This window comes from Eptatretus burgeri, chromosome 18, assembly GCF_056783735.1.
Source record: "Eptatretus burgeri isolate ZD-2024b chromosome 18, Ebu_testis_v1, whole genome shotgun sequence".
Classification (NCBI taxonomy): domain Eukaryota; kingdom Metazoa; phylum Chordata; class Myxini; order Myxiniformes; family Myxinidae; genus Eptatretus; species Eptatretus burgeri.
The window spans coordinates 606,329-630,000 of record NC_140978.1 but is presented as its reverse complement, the minus strand read 5'-3'; the positions used below and the strand labels follow the sequence as shown (position 1 = coordinate 630,000).

At 41.7% G+C, this 23,672-nt stretch overlaps 1 protein-coding gene across 1 annotated transcript in view; it reads right to left on the bottom strand.

Annotated features, from left to right (window-relative positions):
* LOC147008450 (DNA polymerase theta-like) overlaps positions 1-23,672 on the bottom strand; it is a 96,692-nt gene that overhangs the window by 66,799 nt on the left and 6,221 nt on the right. Inside the window, exons 2-8 of the mRNA XM_085863640.1 lie at positions 21,510-21,600; positions 15,388-15,727; positions 10,612-10,785; positions 9,792-9,922; positions 9,399-9,555; positions 7,091-7,193; positions 6,596-6,725 (exon numbers count right to left, since the gene is read on the bottom strand). Coding sequence (XP_085719766.1) covers positions 6,596-6,725; positions 7,091-7,193; positions 9,399-9,555; positions 9,792-9,922; positions 10,612-10,785; positions 15,388-15,727; positions 21,510-21,600 — 1,126 coding nt within the window. The remainder of the gene's footprint in view (positions 1-6,595; positions 6,726-7,090; positions 7,194-9,398; positions 9,556-9,791; positions 9,923-10,611; positions 10,786-15,387; positions 15,728-21,509; positions 21,601-23,672) is intronic.

Sequence of the window (23,672 nt, the reverse complement as noted above, 5' to 3'; positions counted from 1 at the left end):
ACACGATTCGGTTTGATTTATATCGAGTGATTATTAAACACTGGGTGGTGTGTAAACACAATTGGGTTTTATTTATATCGAGTGATTATTAAACACTGGGTGGTGTGTAAACACGATTGGGTTTGATTTATAGCGAGTGATTATTAAACACTGGGTGGTGTGTAAACACGATTAGGTTTGATTTATATCGAGTGATTATTAAACACTGGGTGGTGTGTAAACACGATTAGGTTTGATTTATATCGAGTGATTATTAAACACTGGGTGGTGTGTAAACACGATTCGGTTTGATTTATATCGAGTGAATATTAAACGCTGGGTGGTGTGTAAACACGATTAGGTTTGATTTATTGCGAGTGATTATTAAACACTGGGTGGTGTGTAAACACAATTGGGTTTTATTTATATCGAGTGAATATTAAACGCTGGGTGGTGTGTAAACACGATTGGGTTTGATTTATAGCGAGTGATTATTAAACACTGGGTGGTGTGTAAACACGATTCGGTTTGATTTATAGCGAGTGAATATTAAACGCTGGGTGGTGTGTAAACACGATTAGGTTTGATTTATAGCGAGTGATTATTAAACACTGGGTGGTGTGTAAACACGATTAGGTTTGATTTATAGCGAGTGATTATTAAACGCTGGGTGGTGTGTAAACACGATTCGGTTTGATTTATAGCGAGTGATTATTAAACACTGGGTGGTGTGTAAACACGATTCGGTTTGATTTATAGCGAGTGAATATTAAACGCTGGGTGGTGTGTAAACACGATTGGGTTTGATTTATAGCGAGTGATTATTAAACACTGGGTGGTGTGTAAACACGATTAGGTTTGATTTATATCGAGTGATTATTAAACACTGGGTGGTGTGTACACACGATTAGGTTTGATTTATATCGAGTGATTATTAAACGCTGTGCGGTGTGTAAACACGATTAGGTTTGATTTATAGCGAGTGATTATTAAACACTGGGTGGTGTGTAAACACGATTAGGTTTGATTTATAGCGAGTGATTATTAAACACTGGGTGGTGTGTAAACACGATTAGGTTTGATTTATAGCGAGTGATTATTAAACACTGGGTGGTGTGTAAACACAATTGGGTTTTATTTATATCGAGTGATTATTAAACACTGGGTGGTGTGTAAACACGATTGGGTTTGATTTATAGCGAGTGATTATTAAACACTGGGTGGTGTGTAAACACGATTCGGTTTGATTTATATCGAGTGAATATTAAACGCTGGGTGGTGTGTAAACACGATTAGGTTTGATTTATAGCGAGTGATTATTAAACACTGGGTGGTGTGTAAACACGATTGGGTTTGATTTATAGCGAGTGATTATTAAACACTGGGTGGTGTGTAAACACGATTAGGTTTGATTTATATCGAGTGATTATTAAACACTGGGTGGTGTGTAAACACGATTGGGTTTGATTTATAGCGAGTGATTATTAAACACTGGGTGGTGTGTAAACACGATTAGGTTTGATTTATAGCGAGTGATTATTAAACACTGGGTGGTGTGTAAACACGATTAGGTTTGATTTATATCGAGTGATTATTAAACACTGGGTGGTGTGTAAACACGATTAGGTTTGATTTATATCGAGTGATTATTAAACGCTGTGCGGTGTGTAAACACGATTAGGTTTGATTTATATCGAGTGATTATTAAACACTGGGTGGTGTGTAAACACAATTGGGTTTTATTTATATCGAGTGATAATTAAACACTGGGTGGTGTGTAAACACAATTGGGTTTTATTTATATCGAGTGAATATTAAACGCTGGGTGGTGTGTAAACACGATTGGGTTTGATTTATAGCGAGTGATTATTAAACACTGGGTGGTGTGTAAACACGATTCGGTTTGATTTATAGCGAGTGAATATTAAACGCTGGGTGGTGTGTAAACACGATTGGGTTTGATTTATAGCGAGTGATTATTAAACACTGGGTGGTGTGTAAACACGATTAGGTTTGATTTATATCGAGTGATTATTAAACACTGGGTGGTGTGTAAACACGATTCGGTTTGATTTATATCGAGTGAATATTAAACGCTGGGTGGTGTGTAAACACGATTAGGTTTGATTTATATCGAGTGATTATTAAACACTGGGTGGTGTGTAAACACGATTAGGTTTGATTTATATCGAGTGATTATTAAACACTGGGTGGTGTGTAAACACGATTCGGTTTGATTTATATCGAGTGAATATTAAACGCTGGGTGGTGTGTAAACACGATTAGGTTTGATTTATAGCGAGTGATTATTAAACACTGGGTGGTGTGTAAACACGATTGGGTTTGATTTATAGCGAGTGATTATTAAACACTGGGTGGTGTGTAAACACGATTAGGTTTGATTTATAGCGAGTGATTATTAAACACTGGGTGGTGTGTAAACACGATTAGGTTTGATTTATATCGAGTGATTATTAAACGCTGGGTGGTGTGTACACACGATTCGGTTTGATTTATATCGAGTGAATATTAAACGCTGGGCGGTGTGTAAACACGATTGGGTTTGATTTATATCGAGTGATTATTAAACACTGGGTGGTGTGTAAACACGATTGGGTTTGATTTATATCGAGTGAATATTAAACGCTGGGCGGTGTGTAAACACGATTGGGTTTGATTTATAGCGAGTGAATATTAAACGCTGGGTGGTGTGTAAACACGATTAGGTTTGATTTATAGCGAGTGATTATTAAACACTGGGTGGTGTGTAAACACGATTAGGTTTGATTTATAGCGAGTGATTATTAAACGCTGGGTGGTGTGTAAACACGATTCGGTTTGATTTATAGCGAGTGATTATTAAACACTGGGTGGTGTGTAAACACGATTCGGTTTGATTTATAGCGAGTGAATATTAAACGCTGGGTGGTGTGTAAACACGATTGGGTTTGATTTATAGCGAGTGATTATTAAACACTGGGTGGTGTGTAAACACGATTAGGTTTGATTTATATCGAGTGATTATTAAACACTGGGTGGTGTGTAAACACGATTGGGTTTGATTTATAGCGAGTGATTATTAAACACTGGGTGGTGTGTACACACGATTAGGTTTGATTTATATCGAGTGATTATTAAACGCTGTGCGGTGTGTAAACACGATTAGGTTTGATTTATAGCGAGTGATTATTAAACACTGGGTGGTGTGTAAACACGATTAGGTTTGATTTATAGCGAGTGATTATTAAACACTGGGTGGTGTGTAAACACGATTAGGTTTGATTTATAGCGAGTGATTATTAAACACTGGGTGGTGTGTAAACACAATTGGGTTTTATTTATATCGAGTGATTATTAAACACTGGGTGGTGTGTAAACACGATTGGGTTTGATTTATAGCGAGTGATTATTAAACACTGGGTGGTGTGTAAACACGATTCGGTTTGATTTATATCGAGTGAATATTAAACGCTGGGTGGTGTGTAAACACGATTAGGTTTGATTTATAGCGAGTGATTATTAAACACTGGGTGGTGTGTAAACACGATTGGGTTTGATTTATAGCGAGTGATTATTAAACACTGGGTGGTGTGTAAACACGATTAGGTTTGATTTATATCGAGTGATTATTAAACACTGGGTGGTGTGTAAACACGATTGGGTTTGATTTATAGCGAGTGATTATTAAACACTGGGTGGTGTGTAAACACGATTAGGTTTGATTTATAGCGAGTGATTATTAAACACTGGGTGGTGTGTAAACACGATTAGGTTTGATTTATATCGAGTGATTATTAAACACTGGGTGGTGTGTAAACACGATTAGGTTTGATTTATATCGAGTGATTATTAAACGCTGTGCGGTGTGTAAACACGATTAGGTTTGATTTATATCGAGTGATTATTAAACACTGGGTGGTGTGTAAACACGATTAGGTTTGATTTATAGCGAGTGAATATTAAACGCTGGGTGGTGTGTAAACACGATTGGGTTTGATTTATAGCGAGTGATTATTAAACACTGGGTGGTGTGTAAACACGATTAGGTTTGATTTATATCGAGTGATTATTAAACACTGGGTGGTGTGTAAACACGATTCGGTTTGATTTATATCGAGTGAATATTAAACGCTGGGTGGTGTGTAAACACGATTAGGTTTGATTTATATCGAGTGATTATTAAACACTGGGTGGTGTGTAAACACGATTCGGTTTGATTTATATCGAGTGAATATTAAACGCTGGGTGGTGTGTAAACACGATTAGGTTTGATTTATAGCGAGTGATTATTAAACACTGGGTGGTGTGTAAACACGATTGGGTTTGATTTATAGCGAGTGATTATTAAACACTGGGTGGTGTGTAAACACGATTAGGTTTGATTTATATCGAGTGATTATTAAACACTGGGTGGTGTGTAAACACGATTGGGTTTGATTTATAGCGAGTGATTATTAAACACTGGGTGGTGTGTAAACACGATTAGGTTTGATTTATAGCGAGTGATTATTAAACACTGGGTGGTGTGTAAACACAATTGGGTTTGATTTATAGCGAGTGATTATTAAACACTGGGTGGTGTGTAAACACGATTGGGTTTGATTTATAGCGAGTGATTATTAAACACTGGGTGGTGTGTAAACACGATTAGGTTTGATTTATAGCGAGTGATTATTAAACACTGGGTGGTGTGTAAACACGATTCGGTTTGATTTATAGCGAGTGATTATTAAACACTGGGTGGTGTGTAAACACGATTAGGTTTGATTTATATCGAGTGATTATTAAACGCTGGGTGGTGTGTACACACGATTCGGTTTGATTTATATCGAGTGAATATTAAACGCTGGGCGGTGTGTACACAGGATTGGGTTTGATTTATAGCGAGTGATTATTAAACGCTGGGCGGTGTGTACACAGGATTGGGTTTGATTTATAGCGAGTGATTATTAAACGCTGTGCGGTGTGTAAACACAATTGGGTTTTATTTATATCGAGTGATTATTAAACGCTGTGCGGTGTGTAAACACGATTAGGTTTGATTTATAGCGAGTGATTATTAAACACTGGGTGGTGTATAAACACAATTGGGTTTTATTTATATCGAGTGATTATTAAACGCTGTGCGGTGTGTACACACGATTGGGTTTGATTTATATCGAGTGATTATTAAACGCTGGGTGGTGTATAAACACGATTGGGTTTGATTTATATCGAGTGATTATTAAACGCTGGGCGGTGTATAAACACGATTGGGTTTGATTTATATCGAGTGAATATAAGCCTTCTTCTGGCGCTTCGGTTCCTTGCCAGAAGCCTCAGAAGGTACAGGGCGTTTGGGCGGCATCGTTGGGCTTGGAGAAAAAAAACGTAGAAAATATTCGAATTTCACAAGCGAAACTTTGTCTCGTGCGTTGTGTGACTGGCCGAGTGCCACGCATTATAATTTATTGCTTAAATAATTTATATTTTATATATTACTAACGTGATATACCAGGGGAATCCGCAGAAAAAATTAGTTAGGTTCCAAGGGAAAAACCGCGATGAAGCGGGGGCGCGATAGGTGAACCACGATATAGCGGGGAATTACTGTATATATATATATATATATATATATATATATATATATATATATATATATATATATATATATATATATATATATATATATATATATATATATATATATATATATATATGGCTACCGTCAAACTTCCTTAATATCTTCTTGAAGCCCAAGAATCAAACTCCTGCTTTCCCATTGACCCTTGGTTTCCACAACCGTGGTTTCAACTATTGCGGCATTTTCCAGGAACCTAACTCCCGAGACATTGGAGGGTTTCCTGAATATTGTCTTCGGCCCTATCTCTCAAAAGTGAAGAATCACTTTTTAAATTCTAGCATCAGGATGTGGAACTTCACCAAAATCGAATAAATTCATCCTCGTCACACACCCAACCTGTCCACCAACTTTCATTCGAATCAGTCCACAACTTTTTGAGATATCCTGCACACAAATAGACAGATAGACAAGTGAAAACATAACCTCCGTCCACCTTCGGTGGGTGGAGGTTAACATGGTGAGATTGCAATTGTAAGATGGGGATGAATGGATGATGCTACTCACACCATCAAAGCATAAGGTTGTCAGGGCAGTTTGATTGGCTAGTTGGCACAATCCTGAATGGGTAGCCAATCCAATACAGGACACTCAACTGGCTCACTCCCAGCAAGCTGGTACCCATTTTGCCAACCTTGGCAGGATGATGGGCTGAGTCAACCCACCTGGTGTCATTTTAACACAGCTGGGACTTAAACTCAGGACCTTAACATCCTAAGCCAACCACCTTAACCATTAAGCCAGTACCAATCTTTATTTGTTGGATAACAAGGGAGGTTTATTTTCGTGATTTAACATGGTGTAAACTATTTGAATGCTATAATGCAAACATTTTGATCCGGGAGTCATAGAACAAACATCGTATTCACAGTCCCTTCCCTTTGAATATAGAATGACTCCATGAGAGCTGAGATATTGTCCCTTTCTTTTAAAACGTCCAATCATATCAAACACAGTTAGAACTGAGACAATGAAAGAAGAGAAACTAGAAGCAACCTTGATGTATTCACAAAGGGGAACTGGGCGGAAGTCAGTGTGAAAGAAGTCAGCGCGTAGCCAAGAAGCAAGCAGACGAAGGTCAGGAAGAGTGGCACTCATGGCTATGATCTGGATGGGCTTGTATTGCCTAGGAAGAAAAATAAATTGCGATTTAGTAATAATGATAATAATAAGAATGTCAGTTTATGTATATCATAGATATAAATAATTACATCAACAAAATACTGCTCTGAAATGTATGAGGCCCTCACTCTTTCAAGAAAGGCACTACCAGGGTATGTTTTAATTTTTAATTTTACAGGGAAGATATGAGACAGAAAGAAAAGAAAGGAACACAAATAAAAATTTTTTTAGCAAACAATGCTTGAGGGGGATTGCTATGATGGCTTAGGGAAACAAGTGAAAGTTTCCTGGTGAAGAGTCAACGCTGTTGAAGAATGTCGAATGAGATGCATAATAAAGCAGGAGAAGATGTGCAAATTAAAAGCACACCGCAAAGAGCTTGTGAGGTAAAGAAGCTTGGTAAGCATGAGCTCCAAGAGTGCTCCACGACCAGGTTCTGCCACCATATGCAGCTCATCCACGACAATCACACCTGAAACAAACAGATCTGACACATGAATGATGCTGGTAAAGGAAGAGGGCACAAAAACAAAACACGATCAAATAAAAATCAGGTAAAAGGACATATCTGATACAAACAAAAACAAAAACAAAAACATGATCAAATAAAAATCAGGTACACCTGAAACAAACAGATCTGACACATGAATGATGCTGGTAAAGGAAGAGGGCACAAAAACAAAACACGATCAAATAAAAATCAGGTAAAAGGACATATCTGATACAAACAAAAACAAAAACAAAAACATGATCAAATAAAAATCAGGTACACCTGAAACAAACAGATCTGACACATGAATGATGCTGGTAAAGGAAGAGGGCACAAAAACAAAACACGATCAAATAAAAATCAGGTAAAAGGACATATCTGGTACAAACAAAAACAAAAACAAAAACATGATCAAATAAAAATCAGGTAAAAGGACATATCTGATACAAACAAAAACAAAAATATGATCAAATAAAAATCATGTAAAAGGACATATCTGGTACAAACAAAAACAAAAACATGATCAAATAAAAATCAGGTAAAAGGACATATCTGGTACAAACAAAAACAAAAACAAAAACATGATAGAATAAAAACCAGGTAAAAGGACATATCTGGTACAAACAAAAACAAAAACATGATAAAATGAAAATCAGGTAAAAGGACATATCTGGTACAAACAAAAACAAAAACATGATCAAATAAAAATCAGGTAAAAGGACATATCTGGTACAAACAAAAACAAAAGCATGATCAAATAAAAATCAGGTAAAAGGACGTATCTGGTACAAACAAAAACAAAAACATGATCAAATAAAAATCAGATAAAAGGATAAATCTGGTACAAACTCTTGTCTCAGGCAATGAATGAAAAATTACCACAAATCATTTGATGACCAATATAAATGTTATTTTCTTTACAATAACATGATTCACTTGTTTTAGCAATACTTTAATGATCTAGCAAGTGATATCGCCAAGGATTTAATCAAATACAATAAAGCTTAGACACTGGAACATGCCATTTGGCTCACAACACCATGTTACACTCACACGTCATGAATAATATTTTTACAAAACAGAATCCATCCCATAAATCCATCCATTTCAGTGCATTTTTTTCCTTTTTCCTTGATACACATATTATCTAATTCCTAAACAGATAATTTACACTTAAATCCCCATTCCTTAGTTTTTAACATTCATATCCAAATGATCTCTGATCGGGTCTTTGTGGCCTGAAAGATACGACGGGATTTTTTTTCCTTCGAGACGATTACAAATTGGACAGATGGTCATACATCGCCATTTAAATATTGTGTGCTCAACAATGCGGACGCAAAAGAAGGATATCTTTCGTCATGTAAATGTGAACCTCTTGTTGATTAAACTTAGAACCAGGAAAGTCAGGTACAAAAACACTTATAAAAAAACAAAACTAGAACAGCATTCTTCGACGTCACGACATCGATAGATATGCCTCCACCCACATTATCACATCATTATACATACTTGTAGCAAGTTTAATTTAAATCCCTGAATCCAGATTGAAAATATTAAATAATTCTTGCTAGCAAACCGTGCATCTGATCACATTTAAATTTATAACATATATTTTCCCATGACTACTAAATCATAATTGTGAAGTTTCACATTGATTGATGAAGCGGTTCAGGAGAAATTTTTCTTAAAGGATTTTCATTCAATCCAATATGGCTGCCAGACCATATGACCTATTCATTATTAGTGAACACCCTGGTATCCCCAAGGTTTTGGGAACATGTGGGTGAAGTTTCCACTCAATCTGTCAAGCCGTTCTGGAGAAGAGGATATTAAAAGTTTATTCTTCAAAAAAAATAAAATCATAGCTGCCACACCATGTGACTAATCCATTGAGCAGTTTCGGAGCTACAGAGGTCCAAAGTTTTTCTTTTGTCCAACATGGCTGCCACATCACTTGACCTATGACATCATAATTATCATTAAAACATTCTACATGAGTAGGTGAAAAATGTGTCCATCGGATAAGTGGGTGCAGAGAAAACAGAGAAAATTAGCACGGACGGACGTATGTATTTACGTACATACAAACAACCAGAAAACATAATGCCTCTGGCGACTTTGTCAGAGGGGGCATAAAAACCGAGCCATTTTGCTACTCCTCAAGTGGCAGAATGTTGAACTCACCAAGCAAGTTTAACTGCCCGTCTTCCAAAAGGCGGTTGAGTAGCCCATTTGCCCTCTCTATTGTGCACACAGCCACATCACAAGCAGCCAATCCTCCTGGAGGGCTTTCATTGCCCATGAACCCACCCACGCGAATTCCTGCTCCCTGCCATACATTCTGGGGTAAAATGGTGACAGTTTTGTGCCATTTGGGTCACAAGATTATGGTTACAACAGCACAATCAACTCTGAAAACACAAAATTCATCAACATTACCTGTTCTAATATTAGCCAATAACGTTTACATTGACATCTACTCCAATGTGTTTTTTTCAAATATTTTTCCCAAATTATATAAAAATGCTGTGACATAAGCCATGTGTAGAGCAAGTGCATGATCTTGACTAATCAAACCTTGAGCCGATTCGTTTTCTCTCTGGCTAGTGCAACATAAGGAAGAGTGATCAAAGCCTTTTGATGTTTCTCCAGCAAATGCTTCAGCACCAATATCTCAGCAACTAATGTCTTGCCTGCACTTGTTGGTGCTGGGTAGGCATAATGAGAAGGAAGAGTTAAAACAAGAAAATACAAACAATCCAAAGCATCACAAGAAAAAAAATATATAGCTGTTTAAAACTATCACCTCGGGTACAGTTTTGGTGGCTCCACATTAGTCCCTATGATGGATCCTCAGCTTTGCTAAATGACTGGCAAGTAAATTTTCTTTCGCATCAACTCCCAGTTGCAAAGCAAGTGCAATAAATAGACAGCATTTAGCGTGGAAGAAAACATTTGGATTCCAAGTCAATTCTCTTCATTCAAACCGCCATCGTTTGACCCACTCGTCCTTCCAGCTCACCCGGTACTGGAAATCCCAGAGCTCAAGCATATTTACATGTTATAAAATCAAAGGCAAAATGATGCCGCTGCAGTTCTTCTTCTGGGGCGTTGATCGAACGGAAGATAAAAACAAATACATAATGTTATGGAAGAAGAGATATTTACTGTCCATGCTAACAAAAAAAGTCACAGCAAAGAGAAATGGTCAACAGCAAAATGTACTCATTCGCTACATTTAGCATGAAGGACGAGAGCCACAATTGGAAAGAATTAAATAGAAAGCACGACCAAACGGAGAGTAGTAGTATGCCAATGTGACAGCTAGAAAATGCAAAGAAAGAAAAAGCTGAAATGAGATCTCTATGGAAGAGTCCAAAAGTGGCAATGTACTCACCAGAGTACACCAAGTTTTTGCCCAGTAATGCACCACTTTGTGTAAGGCATTCAGCCTGCCAGGGGAAGAGTTGGGAAATACCAACAGCTTTGTATGCTTCCAGAACCACTGGAGGCATTCCCCATTGTGACAACTCCAGAGGATCTGCCACCCTGGTTGCTTCATGGGGTGAAGCTGTAAAGTTGGGAAAGGCATGAGCAATTAATTTCCATTTCAGTTAAATCTGAGGAACAGTAAAATTACCTGCTCAAATGCCTGGTCACAAAAGAATCATATTCTAGTGCTGAAGCAGTCATCTCAAATAGATATGGAAGAACCAGAAGCAGAGTCCTCTTAAAGACTGTTTTTAGTGTCATGAAAGGCTGGCAGGATAGCCTATAGGTAAGCAAATTCACCTCCAAGCTCTTTAGCTTGGGTTTGAATCTCAGCTCAGCTATAAACTGTCATCCCAGTGTTTCACAGGCAGAGCAATCCATCAATGTATGCGTGCCATCCCTCAGATGGATGGTAAACTGGGCAACCTGTCTACAGGCATTAGTTGGTGGACGTTAAATATCCAACGGTGTCCTGCGCTAAGAGAAGGCATGCGATTGCCGGCACCATGTCCAAGTTACAAATTCCTGCCCTAATCTACAGAGGGTGTTGCATCAGCAGCACAGCCATGCCCTCAGCCAATTATGCTACCCTGTAGCCAAAAGAAGAACAATAAGTTTGATGATGTCAAGAGAGGCTCATGGAAGAATGGGACTTCTTTTTTTTTTGCAGGAAGGAACTACTCTTAGAATGTTTGCCTGACATTTCACAGTGAATATTACAACAAAAAATGCGATTGCAAAGGTGAAGTTCTCAATCATTTCATGCACCAAATTATTTCCTTTCAACTGTGCTTCGCGAACAAAATCTTGCAAGAACCATTAAGGTAATATTGCTTTCCCTCACTACTCCCACTCCAACATGATCACCTCCTCAAAAATAATCAGTACTGTCATCAAGTTTCAAAAAATGGTTATCTACAAAATTACGAATGTAAAGAAGGGGTTGGGGGAGGGAGGAGAATGGGTGGGAGTAACTGAAAAAATATATAAGATTGAGAAAATGAAGCAAAAGGGGGAAATAAGGGCAAGGGAGTGAGAGGAATGAGAAAAGAAAAACAAAGCTGGAAGGAGATAGGAGCAAGTAAAAGGAGAGGTACAATATATGTGACAAAGGGGTGATCAATACAATTACAGTTATGTACTTAATAGGTTTATAGCCCAAAATAGCATCAACATAATTTACACTTTTATTTATTGGAAAGGTTAGACAGATTTAGGTAGTTAAATGACTTATTTGTTGTCGGATTTACAAGGACACTCATGAGCAATGCGCATCGCGCATCCACCCACCCATCCATCCATCCATGACCACACTGTATCCAGCGAACTGGTTTTGCCAAAGCAGTTTCTGTGGCTGCAATTCAAACTGGATCAGGTTGCTGTACATTAAAGCAGGATTTTAGATTTTGGGCAGAGCAATGGCACACAATGGGCAACATTTTAAAATTTAATGTACCAAGTACACTCATCAGTCAGTACATTCATCTCACTCTCAATTAGTACACTCAACATCACCACAAATATGCTCCTTCTTCCTCTCAGCACACCTCCCCCTCTTCCCAACCCCTCAAATCTTGTACCTCCCCCTGCCCGCTCCACTCTTTACCATACCTCTACCATCGCCCTCCTGCACCTTGGCCATGCCTGCCCTCATCGTCTCTCCTCCCTCTTAAAGCTTCACTCTCAACCCTCCCTCGCAAAGCAACCTTCACACACTTCCCCCTGCAAGCTTCCCTCTCACCTTCCTCAAAAACTTCCCCCTCACCCTTCTTCTTCAACTATCCCCCCCTCACCTCTTCTCTATCACACTTCTCCCTCCAAAAGTTGCCTCCTCTCACATCCACAAAGGTGTCTCCTTCCCCCATCCTCTCTCTCCCACTTCATCACTCCCCCTACTCCAATCTTCAACTGCCCTCTGCCCCTCTATTATTACTCCCCACGGTACCTCAACCCATCACACCGAGCCTTTTCTCCTCCTCATCCAGCTCTCTACCCAAGCTCTTCTGCAATCCCCCACACTCTTTCAATAACTCTCCTTACCTCCCTCCCCACCCCCTCCTCCATCCTCCTTCCATCCCCCTCCCTTCACTTGCACCCAAAACCTCCTCCCCTCCCTCTTCCTTAACAGTGTGGACCTCAAACATCTGGGGCCTTCACTCAAACCTGACAGGTCTTTCCAGACAGGTTGCCACTGACAAACCAGACATAATCTGCTTAACAGAAACTTTCCTCCTTCAAGAAGTCTCTGACTCCGGAGTATCTCTCCCTGGTTACTCCCTCGTCCAGTATGACAGACTTGAGCCTCGTCCTGGCGGTGGAGTTACTCTCTTCATCAAAGACTCTATTCCTCACTCACCATGCACTGCCCTCTCTCACAAACACCCCCAGGAATACTTCTGGCTACAGCTTCCCCTCCACTCCCACCTCACGTTTATATGTGTGTTGTACCATCCACCAAATAATGATGACTCCATTTATATCTTCCTTGCCAAAAACATGGACCAACTTCTATCCTCTCATCCCAACTCTCTCTTCCTCATATGTGGTGACTTCAACTGTCATCATGCCAGTTGGCTGGGTGTGGGCACCTCTCTAACCTGCTAAGGCACTTCAGCAAAAGACTTGTGTGACTCATTGGGACTGACACAATCTGTCAACTTCCCAACCAGGATCTCAACCAATGGTACTCCATCTCTTCTGGATCTGATTTCCATGAAAATATCTGTTGTTCTTCCTCTGCTCCAATTGGTTCATTCCACCACATGCTTGTCAAAGTAAACATTTCTCTTCCTGTTATTAGAGAACAATCTCAGCACCGTCAAGTCTGGCATTTCACTCAGGCCGACTGGCAGGGACTTTGAGCAGCCATCAAAGCCAGAGCAGCCATTCGGGCAGCAGCAGCAAGAGCAGCCGCTTCACCATCTGCAGATCTGGATAAAATCACAACCTGATCCAACACGTGGAACCTGTCTTTTAACCATGACAAATCTCACACTCTCACTATATGTCTCCGAAAGGACCATCTGGAACCCCTCCCTCCCCCACCCCCATCTACTTTCTCAACAATCCTCTTGAAGAAGTAGTTTCATTCAAGCATCTGGGTCTCACCATCCGCCATGATCTTTCCTGGAAAAGCCACATTTTCTAGCTGGCCTCCAAAGCCAGTCACCGACTGAGCATTCTCTGTCATGCGAAGTCCTTCCTTGGCACACCTGAGCTCCTGACCACATACAAAGCTTTCGTCCGCAGCCTGACGGAGTACTGCTCTCCCCTCTGGGTTAGTGCTCCTTCCTCTCACCTTTCTTGGCTTCATGCTGTGGAAACCAACGCATTTAGGATCATTGGTGTCTCCTGTGATGAAGCTGAGTCTTTGGTCTCTCACTCTCTCACTGCAGGCAAGTGTGTGGTCTTTCTGTGTTCTACCGTCTCCTCTCCGGTCTCGCCCCCCCCCCCCCGATCTGTCTGTGATCTGTCCCCCCACCATATTTCCACAGGACGCTCAAGGTCCACCAGCAATCCCCTTCTGATAAAACGTCAAAATCATGCTCACCTTCACTCTTTCAGTCTTCTTTTTTCCTGCCTTTGGAATAAACTCCCACACTCTTCAATCCAATTTTTCTCTCCAGGCCTTGAAAACAGCTGTTCACCACCACCTCTTATATTTCCCCATCCAAAACCACAATCTTTTCTACCCCCATTAATCCAACCCAATCCCACTGCCTTCAAATTGCCCGCTTTCTTTCCTGAAAGTCCCTGTCGTGTTCATCTTGTTTACCCTGTGTGCCCCACCCCATCCCTCTCCATTCCACAGATCTCCTATTGTCTCTGTTCCCCCCGTTTTTTTTTCCTTCACTCCCCGCCCCTAGTCTCCTGCTCCCTTTGTTGTGCATTTCTGTGTATTCGCCCTCATACGAGCCTCGACAGTGTATACAAAAAAAAAGAAAAGAAAAAAAGGTGTTCTTCAAGTTGCACCAAGAAATACTCGCAGAGGGGACCCAAGTTTAACGTACAATCTAACGGATGGACAGTCATTGACGGATGGACAGTCATTGACGCAATAACATGGCTACAAAGCACCTGGGTGATAGTTTATATTTGGGTTGGTAAATTAATCCAGATGAGATAGCTCAAAGGCCAGTAAGCTCCTTTTGAGCTATCCTGTGCAGTGTGTATCCCATCACACATCCGGTATTCAAAAAAAGAACAAATAAAATCAATTTTTGGGGTTTGTCTTGAAAAGGTGAATTAACACGTTCATGATATCTGGAGAATCGACTGCAACCAAATAATAATTTCTGGGGTAGTGATCATGACAGCGATGCAGTGCCCATCACCTTCACCATTGACTTGAGAAGGCATTTATAATTGGCTCAGGTGTTGACACACAATGGGTTATTCTTTTCACATGATACTATGGGTTCTATTATAATGAAGAAGTAAATGCTCCAAGACCAGGCAGTTGGGTTAATGTCCCCTCAATAATGCAACGCCCGGCTTCCAAGGCAACAGAACAAGCTCATAGATCTTGACAAACAAGCAAACAACAATCAATTATGCAAATGTCAAATGTTACAAAAACAAATAAATAATAATGAAATATTCCTTATTAATACAAGTATGAAAAGAAACTCCAAATGTGTGGAATAAAAACACAAAACAAATACAAAAAAAAACACATCACCTTGCCAAGTGTCTGGAGGATTAGGCGGCAAACCTTCAGAAGCATAATGCTCATTACTCTGGACTTTAAGGGTAGATAGCGTGCTCGTAAATACAGCATTAAGGGATGAGCTATTATGCAATGCATCTGACTGCTGGACGTGATCATGAGTCTTTGTGGTTGGAATAACAGTGTCGAGTGATGCCTCATTGAAAGGTTCCTCAATCTCCAAAGAGAACACTGGGGTAGGTTGAATGATGAAGTCTTCTGACGTTTTTGTCAGATTCTTGTCAACAGGCAACTTTTCAACATGCTGGATCCCTTGTTGAGGGTGCGCAGCCTTTTTCTTGCTTCCTGAGATCTGAGTCGAAGATAAGTTATCAATCAGCCATGATGCATCATTAACATTAGATTAACAATGGAGCGTCACATGCATCATGAATGAGAGGAGACCACAGAAACATGGAAGCAGAGGGAACGGTGGAAGAAAATAAATATTTAAAAACAACATCAAATGCTCCTAACTAAATAAGCGGATTCTTGTTTTTTAATAGGGAGAAAATAAAATAGAGTGGGTGGATAAAGAGTTGTATTGTGGAATCAAGCATAATAAATTAAAAGCTCAGAACAAAAAAAAGATTCGTCATCATTTAGGTTTTAGCGTGCCCAATACGTGCCTGAGATGAAAAAGCACATATACAAAAATAAGGAAGGTCACAGAAATGATATCAGAAGACATTTAATACAAACAATAAATAAAACAAGACCATTCATCATCATCATGTACAGAGCGTTGGTTGCAGAGCATTGGTCCTGCCGAAGCAGTTACAATCCTGGTCAGATCATCAATCCAACTCACGAAGTCAGGGCAGGAATTTGTAATTTGTTCATGGTGCCAGCAATAACTCACGTAATCTTCACAAAGTCGACTGTGGAATCTTTAAAGTCCACCAACTAATGCTCACAGATGGGACACCCTGTTTAACATCAATCCGACGGACGGCACACATTGATGAATCACCCTGCCTGTGAAACACCGGGATGACAACTTGTAGCTGGGTGGGGATTCAAACCCTGGTGAGGCAGCTTAGAGGTGTGAGTGTGTGTACCTCTAAGCCATCCTGAGAGCCAAAAAGACAGTTACGATAGCTATCCCTGATTCTAAAGAAATCTCCTGCGTTTAATTTTCATCCAGACTGCATCGATGGAAACCACAGGTTGTTAGTGATTTGCCAAATGGCTTTGACAATATCTTTCTTAATATAAATCAATTTTTTTTCAGGCAAAGAAGCTGAGTCTCGACTCGAAATAAATATATGTGCAAATAATATTAGCATCAATTTTTTTTTTAGCCTCAAATGGAGTATTAATAAATAAAAGCAGCATAAACTGGATACCAAAATACTATGATGGGTGAGTGGAAACAAAATTGAGACATTTAGATTCAGACCCTTCTGAACACACAGCACATGAAACCTAATCAGATTTTTTTGTCATCCACTTAGTGCCATTATGAATTCATTTGGAACAAGAAAAAGAGCAATCAGAGATTACAGACCCTCGCCACGACTTGTTTTGTGTGGTGTATTTTGGATGGTGTTCATATACGAGTGTGTTACGTAATTAATGAGAGACATAATTAGAAGTGTCACTTTATAACTGCTTGCAGTGATGAGCGTGTACCCAGACATCCCGCTTTGATGCAACCCTACTTTCATCGGACACCTGACCCTGACCCATGATGTTTTTATTATTATGCAATTGACTTTAGAATGGGATTAAAATAAATTAAATTCAAATCAGATGGAAAACCAAGTAGGTACAGTCCTGCATTGGAGTCATCAGAAGGAACCCAGGCAAGCAAAAAACAAAGATGAAGTCATCAAGAGGAACCTGGATAGGATTCACAATTCAGCTGCTACTCTTCTACCCTCAAACCCATCCAGGCACAGCCAAGTGAGCCTCGTTCAAAAAAAAAAAAAAAACATCAAAAAGAAAATCAAAAACAAAAATAACCCAGATCAAAAAATTAAATAATTCTGGCTGCCAGACCATGTGGCCGATCAAGTTCAAATTTATAACATGTATTCCTTATCACTACTAGATCATAATTGTGAAGTTTCAGGTCGATTGATTAAGTGGTTCCAGAGAAAACATGACTTCATTTTTTCTTAAATCCAACATGGCTGCCAAACTGTGACATATGACATAATATGTATGAAACTTTTGTTATTCATGGATAGGCGGTCATATGTGTAAAGTTTTGCCTCGATCTGATGAGCCATTTCAGAGAATTTTTTTGAAGGTTAAAAAAACAAAAAAAAAACAATATGGCTGCCAAATCAAAGGGCGGAGGAGCTCCTTGTGAGCCAACGGCCATCCATATCTAGTGCCCAACTGTGTCTGCGGACGTCCTCCTGCAGTTGGGTCACTTCTTATTAGGAGGTTGGTGGCAGGATTTGCACTCCGGCCACCGTAAAACCCTTCATTCCGCAAAACGCAAAAACGCAAAAAAATCTGAAAACCCACTCCGTGGGAGTACCTCCTGTGTAGCTTCCCTACGCAGGGCAGCTCACCGGATGACGGGATTGGGGCAAAGCCTTCGGGACCCCCAATCTTTGATAGGAGGGAAACCACGGGGTAACATCCCTGGGTCAGATTGCGGGAGAGTGTGTCGGAGTGGTGCTGAGGTGTCGTCCACCAGACGGCGGTCTCCTTGGGATAACCTGAGGCGGTCCCTTCGGGTGGGTGCCTGGAATGTCCTATCCCTAAGAGAGGATGATCACCTGTCTCTGTTATCATCTGAGCTCAAGCGTTTGGACATCGGGATTGCAGCTCTCTCTGAGGTTCGGAGACCGGATTGCGGAGAGATAATGGTGGGTGGTTACACCTACTATTGGTCTGGTCGCTCTGATGGTTACCATACCCAAGGAGTTGCTGTAGCTGTGTCCAATAAGCTGACCCCAATGATAATTGAGGTAACACCGGTCAACGAGCGTATTATGAGATTAAGGATTCGTCACTCCTTAGGTGTCATTTCCCTGGTCTCTGTTTATGCTCCGACTGAGGCGAGTGATCTCACCGTGAAGGATGCATTCTACGCCACACTCGAGTCTGTGGTTGATCAGTGCCCCAGACGAGATACACTTCTAGTCTTGGGGGATTTCAATGCATCGACTGGAACTGATAGGGACGGTTATGAGGTGTGTGTTGGTCCCCATGGATCAGGAACTATGAACCAGAATAGCACTAAGTTCCTTGACTTTGCAAGAAGTCATGGACTTAGGGTGGCTGGTTCATGGTTTCAGCGCCCACAAGCTCATCGCTGGACTTGGTATTCCAACGCTGGCGGTGTGGCAAAGGAGATTGACCATGTCCTCATTGACGGTCGTTGGAGGATGATCCAGAACTGCAGGGTCTACCGGAGTGCTCAGTTCCTCAATACTGACCACAGGCTTGTTGTAGCAACTCTAAAGCTGCACCTTAAATCCTGGAGAATGGTACCATCCCAGCCGAGGCTGGATGTTGCCAAGCTCAGGGATGAGAGAGTAGCTGAGGAGTTTGCGAACAGGCTGAGTGGACACTTGGGGGGTCTGGGTGCTTTGGGGGGTCCTGAAGAATTGTGGAGCGCCTTCAAGACCACCGTCCTTGATGTTGCCGGTGGACGCCTTGGAGCTCACCGCAGGGCAAAGAAGAATTTTGTCTCTCAAGGGACACTGGATACCATTGATCAGAGTCGCAGGGCCAGGCTGAATGGCAGAGCTGAGCTGTTCAGGGAGCTGAGGCGTAAAACTGTACGTGCACTGAGGGTGGACAAGCAGGCCTATGTGCGAGGAATCTGTGAGGGGGTAGAGCATCACCTGTGGACAGGTGATTCTCGTCCCGCTTACAGGGGAATTCGCGCATTACGTTCATCCAAGCCCATCCCTCGGAGCACTACAGTTCGAGCAGAGAGTGGTAGGCTTTTGACAGAGGAGTCTGAAGTGAAGGCCCGCTGGGCCGGTTACTTTGAGCGGTTGTACCAGGCTGATCCCCCAACTGTCGAGTTGGACGTCAAGGGTGTTACAATCCCTGTTGCTGACCCTCGAATCAACTGTGGTCCACCTACGCTTGTGGAAACACGGGCTGCGGTGAACCAGTTGAAAAGGGGCAAAGCTCCAAGGATCAGTGGCATCCATGCCGAACTTCTCAAGGCTGGTGGAAATGCTGCACTCGTGTCGTTGCATGCAGTTTTGTGCTCTGCCTGGAACACAGGCATCATCCCAACTGACTGGAAGAGGGGCCTTGTTGTCCCTCTCTGGAAAGGGAAGGGTGATCGCCAAGACTGCAACAACTACCGAGGGGTGACGCTGCTCTCAGTGCCGGGCAAGGTCTTTGCTCGGATAATTCTCGATAGGGTTCGCCACCATCTGCTTGAGCACCAGCGTCCAAAGCAGTCAGGCTTTACACCAAAGAGGTCAACGATTGACCGTATCCTTCCACTTCGTGTCCTCACCGAACGCAGACGAGAGTTTCGGCAGGGGCTGCTTGCAGCCTATGTTGATCTCTGTAAAGCGTTCGATTCAGTGAATCGGGATGTCCTCTGGAGGATTCTTGGTCTTCGTGGGGTGCCACCAAAACTGATCGATCTGATGTCTGAACTCTACTCTGGTACTGAGAGTGCTGTGAAGTGTGGTGGTACCATCTCTGACTTATTTCCAGTTGTTACTGGAGTTCGTCAGGGATGTGTACTTGCCCCCACACTTTTCAGCACTTGTATGGACTGGATTCTAGGGAGGATGTCGGAGAGATCAAGTTGCGGTGCGTCATTTGGGAATGTCAAGATCTCGGACCTTGACTTTGCAGATGATGCAGTCATCTTTGCGGAGACTTTAGACATCCTCTTGGGGGCCCTCGAGGTGCTGAATGAGGAGTCGGAGCCGTTGGGATTACGGGTTTCTTGGGTCAAAACTAAGATCCAGGCTTTCGGTGACATCTTGGATGCTGCTGTCCTGTCTGTGTCTGTTTGTGGTGAGGATGTTGAGGTCGTGGAGAGATTCACTTACCTTGGCAGTGATATTCATGTCGCTGCTGGCTGCGAGTCAGAGGTCAATAGACGTCTGGGTCGGGCCTGGGGAGTCATGGATTCACTGGATCATGGGGTGTGGCGCTGCCGGTACCTGTGCGGGAGGACGAAAGTCCGAGTCTTCAGGTCCTTGGTACTTCCAGTCTTGCTCTATGGGTGCGAGACTTGGACTCTGACCAAGGATCTGAGACGGAGACTTAATTCCTTTGGTACCAGGTCTCTTCGGAGAATCCTTGGCTATCGCTGGTCGGATTTTGTGTCCAACGAGCGGTTGCTGAGAGAGACTCGGATGAGATTTGTTACCTGCATAGTCCGTGAGCGTCAGTTGCGGCTGTATGGACATGTGGCTCATTTTCCTGACTCTGATCCTGCTCACCAGATTCTCTCAGCGAGGGAGTCTCATGAGTGGAGGAGGCCAGTGGGTCGACCACGTGCCTCATGGTTGCAACAGGTTGACCGTCATCTCAAGGAGATGGGGATGGGCCTGGCATCTGCCTGGGGGATGGCCAGACGGAGGCCCCTGGAGTACCGACGGAAAGTGGACGCAGCGACGTGCTGTTCTGGCACATGCTCCCATACCTAACCTGACCTGCCAAATCACATGACCGATGATGTCATAAAATTTGTTTTTTGTGGATCATTTTATTCCTCGATGACCCTCATTCCGAGATCGGATGCGGCGTTCTACATATGCAATGATGACGTAATAACTCGGGCACCTATGGCATCATAAAAAAAAATAATTTTAATTCACACTCATTCCCCATTAAGAGTACTTGCCATGTGCCAAGTTTCAATTTTTTCCTTGGTGTGGTTTTGGAGATAGAGGGTCCAATTTTTTCCGTTTTTCCAACATGGCTGCCACATCAAGTGACCGCTGATGTCATAATTATCATTAAAGCATTCTACATGAGTAGTCGCACAAATGGTGAAAATTTTGTTTCAATCCGACAAGCGGTTGCGGAGAAAAACATGAAAGTTTTGTGCAGACAGACAGACAGACAGACAGACAAACAAACAAACAAATGGACCCAAATGCAATACCCTCTCCTTCGGCGAGGATAAATAAATAACATACCTTGCTGCGTAACGCAAGGGGAGATGGAGTGCAATGAGAGTTTCCAGCCTGTCTCGCAATCAGCTGAGCAGATCGTCGAGGAGAAGCAGGGCTGGATGTTGGGCACGCAGTCAAGCAAGAATGGGTTAAATGCATTTTCGTTCAAATTCTCAATCTTAGTAACATCACTGAAAACATGACCATTTATCACTCCTAAAAGAGGCTGCCATCAATGTACATCAATACAAATTATCCTAAATCATGGGAATACTGCAAAACAATGCACTGTGTATTATTATTAACCTCCGCCATCGAAGATGGATGGAGGTTACTGTTTTCACCCCTTTTTGTTTGTTTGTTTGTTTGTTTGTGAACAGTATTACGGAAAAACTCCGACGGATTTCGACGAAACTTGGTGGGGGGGGGGGTTAGGTCTGGTCCAAGGATCATGCCATTAGATTTTGGACTTGGTCCAAAATCTAATATGGCCGATATGGCGGCCATTTTGAAAAGATATTTGAATTTTTTTTCGCATTTCTACATGTTTTAAGTGATTTCCAACCTTCCCCCACAAAAAAAAATTGTTAGAGAGAAAAAAAAAAACAATTTTGCAACTTTTTTTTTCAACAAAATTTCGATTTTTTTTTTTTGCATTTCTACATGTTATAAGTGATTTCCAACAAAAAAACATGCCAAAATTATAATTGCGGCTGATTTTGGAACTTCAGGTGGATATATCCATGTAAAATCAATTTCTGTCTCAAGGAATCTAGTTATGACGAATTAATTATGTAAAAGTAAAAGGGAAAGTTGCAAACTATAACTCTGTGAGCACTGTTGACGTCAAATTGAATGAATAGGATATCAGGTTCACTTGAGTGACTTCGCAGTATTGGCGGCGGAGGTTTTGCACTCTACCGAGTGCTCCCCCTCTAGTTCACTCTTGTTTTTATTGAACCAAGTGGCCACGACATGGCATGATCCGAATGCATGCAACTTATCAAACATTTCCACAAGACCTCCGAATCGTTCGTGTCTAACCCAACCTTGCAGCAATTACAAAAAAATGGACTGAGTTTGTAGTTTTAGTAAACCGCCATTTGTTAAGAAATTGTTTCCACCATTCGTGAATAATGTACGACCACCAAAAGTTGGCATCTACGGACAAAAGTTCAAATTGAAAGAGCATCATTAACATGGAGGGATATATAGTGATAAGGCTGGTGATATACAGGGCGTGTAAATAAAAGGTTAACCACTTCGAATTACCTTTGTACTTTTAGTCATTACCTTAATTTTTTGTTTTTTGTCGGAGTGATCAATGATCTTTAGAGAAGTCATTCAAGCATAACCAAAGTACTCGACAGAAAAAAATGACGTTTTCTACAGAGCAAAGTCAATACAACATCATATTATTATTCATTGGGGGAGTCAATGCGACTCTCTGGAAAATCCTCTATATCTCTTTGCTGACGACTCCACCCTCTGCCGTACCATCTGTCATCCCTCAGACCGGCAAGCAGCAGCTTCGTCGCTCACTGCTGATCAAGATAAAATCACAAACTAGTCCAACACGTGGAACATGTCTTTCAATCCGGACAAATCTCACACTCTCACTATGTCTCTTCGAAAGGACCGTTTAGAACCCCCCCCCCCCTCCCCACCGTCCACTTTCTCAACAATCCTCTGGAATAAGTCCTTTCTTTCAAACTTCTGGGTCTCACTATCTGCCATGACCTTTCCTGGGAAAGCCACATTTCAAACCTCGCCTCCAAAGCCAGTCGCCGACTGGGAATCCTCCATCGTGCAAAGTCCTTCCTCACCACTTACAAAGTTTTTGTCCGCAGCCTGATGGAGTACTGCTCTCCCCTCTGGGCTGGTGCTCCTGCCTCCCACCTTTCTCGGCTTCATGCTGTAGAAACCAAGGCATTTCTGATCATTGGCATCTCCCGCAATGAGGCTGAGTCTTTGGGCCTCTCACTCAATCACCGCAGGTTGGTCGGTGGTCTTTCTGTCTTCTCCCCTCTCTTCTCCAGCCTCGCCCCCCCCCCCCGTGCTCTCTCTGCGATTTGTCCCCACCACATTTCCACAGGGTGCTCAAGGTCCGCCAACAACCCCCTTCTGGTAAAACTACCAAAATCACGAATCACTGCTCACCTTCACTCTTTCATTGCTCTTTTTTTT